This window comes from Mandrillus leucophaeus, unplaced genomic scaffold (genome assembly GCF_000951045.1).
Source record: "Mandrillus leucophaeus isolate KB7577 unplaced genomic scaffold, Mleu.le_1.0 Scaffold794, whole genome shotgun sequence".
In the NCBI taxonomy this organism is placed as follows: Eukaryota; Metazoa; Chordata; class Mammalia; order Primates; family Cercopithecidae; genus Mandrillus; species Mandrillus leucophaeus.
The window spans coordinates 109,829-111,401 of record NW_012108630.1 but is presented as its reverse complement, the minus strand read 5'-3'; the positions used below and the strand labels follow the sequence as shown (position 1 = coordinate 111,401).

General features: G+C 36.8%; 1 protein-coding gene across 3 annotated transcripts in view; it reads right to left on the bottom strand.

Moving 5' to 3' along the window:
- The window catches only part of N6AMT1 (N-6 adenine-specific DNA methyltransferase 1 (putative)), a 24,591-nt gene that overhangs the window by 12,450 nt on the left and 10,568 nt on the right, over nucleotides 1-1,573 (bottom strand). For all 3 annotated transcript variants that reach the window (XR_001004584.1, XM_011967214.1, XM_011967216.1), the window contains one exon: nucleotides 1,263-1,404. Coding sequence is in view for 2 of the 3 variants with exons in the window: in XM_011967214.1 (XP_011822604.1) it covers nucleotides 1,263-1,404 (142 nt within the window). In the remaining variant the exon portion in view is untranslated. The remainder of the gene's footprint in view (nucleotides 1-1,262; nucleotides 1,405-1,573) is intronic.

Below are 1,573 nucleotides of genomic sequence, written 5' to 3'. Positions count from 1 at the left end.
AAAGAAAGAAAGAAAGAAAGAAAGAAAGAAAGAAAGAAAGAAAGAAAGAAAGAAAGAAGAAAATGAAAGACGGACAGAAGGAAAAAAGAGAAAAGAGAAAAAGAGAAAGAAGAAAGAAAGGAAGAAGAAGAAAGAAAGAAAGAAAGAGAAAGAAAGAAGAGAAGGAAAGGAAGGAAGGAAGGAAGGAAAGAAAGAGAGAGAGAAAGATGGACAAAGGGAGGAAAAAATAAGAGAAGAGAAAAAAGAGAGAAAGAAAAGAAAGAAAGGAAAGAAAGAAAGAAAGAAAGAAAGAAAGAAAGAAAGAAAGAAAGAAAGAAGAAAAGAAAAGAAAGACGGACAGAAGGAAAAAAGAAGAGAAAAGAGAAAAAGAGAAAGAAAGAAGAAAAGAAGGGAAGGAAGAAGAAGAAAGAGAGAAAGAAAGAAGGAAGGACCGATGGACGGAAAGAAGGGAAAGAAGAGTAGAGAAAGAAAGAAAAGAAAAAAGAAAAGAAGGGAAGGGAAGAGAAAGGAAGGAAGGGAGGAAGGAAGGAGGGAGGAAGGGAGGGAAGGAGAAAGAAAGGAAGAGAGAGAAGGAAGGAAGGGAGGGAGGGAGGGAGGGAAAAGAAAGATGGATGGAAGGAAGAAAAAAAGAAGAGAAGAGAAAAGAGAGAGAGAAAGAAAAAGAAAGAAGGAAAGGAAAGGAAAAGAAAGGAAAGGAAAGGAAAAGAAAGGAAAGGAAAGCAAGGCAAGAGAAAACTAGCAATCATGTGATTTGAAGGGCTGAGGATTTTTAGTATAAGCTAAAAATCAAACTTGAAGTGTACAGAAAAAGAGAAGAAAGATTATGTTCAATTTAGTTATAAAGCAATCTGAAAACAAAGATATAAAAATCTATACAATAAAATAACTTTCATGATAGAACTCCAGACGAACTAAAGAGTACAGCACAATTGTCAAGGGCATGAAGACTAGAGGGTAGAGAGAAAATTCATAACACTGAGGGTGAGGTGTTAGAAGAAACCATTAGCGATCTTTGTACTTGAATATTAGGTTATAAATGGGGAAAAGAGAAGATAACACTTTTTAAAATAAGAAAAATTTACCCCTGAAAACCTCTTTTCTCTTTCAACATGAATTTATGCCTTTATTAGCTATTGTCAGTGATTAATTGTTTTAAGTGATTCATTAACATGCCAGGTTATCTTATAAATGATAGCATTTTACATTATTAACTTTTGATTTCAGCAACATAAATGCTTAAACAATAAATTGGTCTGTATTACCTGGGTTGTTTTCTTTAATGGTAACTAAATAGAATAATCCTCTTGGTGAAAGGAGATCTGGAACCAGGGGGAAAAACCTGTCCATGACTTCCCGACCATTTCTGCCACCAGCCCAAGCTGCCTCTATTCCGTGACTTCCTACCTGTGAACAATTAGAAAGAATGTTTTCTTTTTTTTTTTTTTTTGAGACGGAGTCTTGCTCTGTAGCCCAGGCTGGAGTGCAGTGGCGCGATGTCGGCTCACTGCAAGCTCCGCCTCCCGGGTTCACGCCATTCTCCTGCCTCAGCCTCCCGAGTAGCTGGGACTACAGG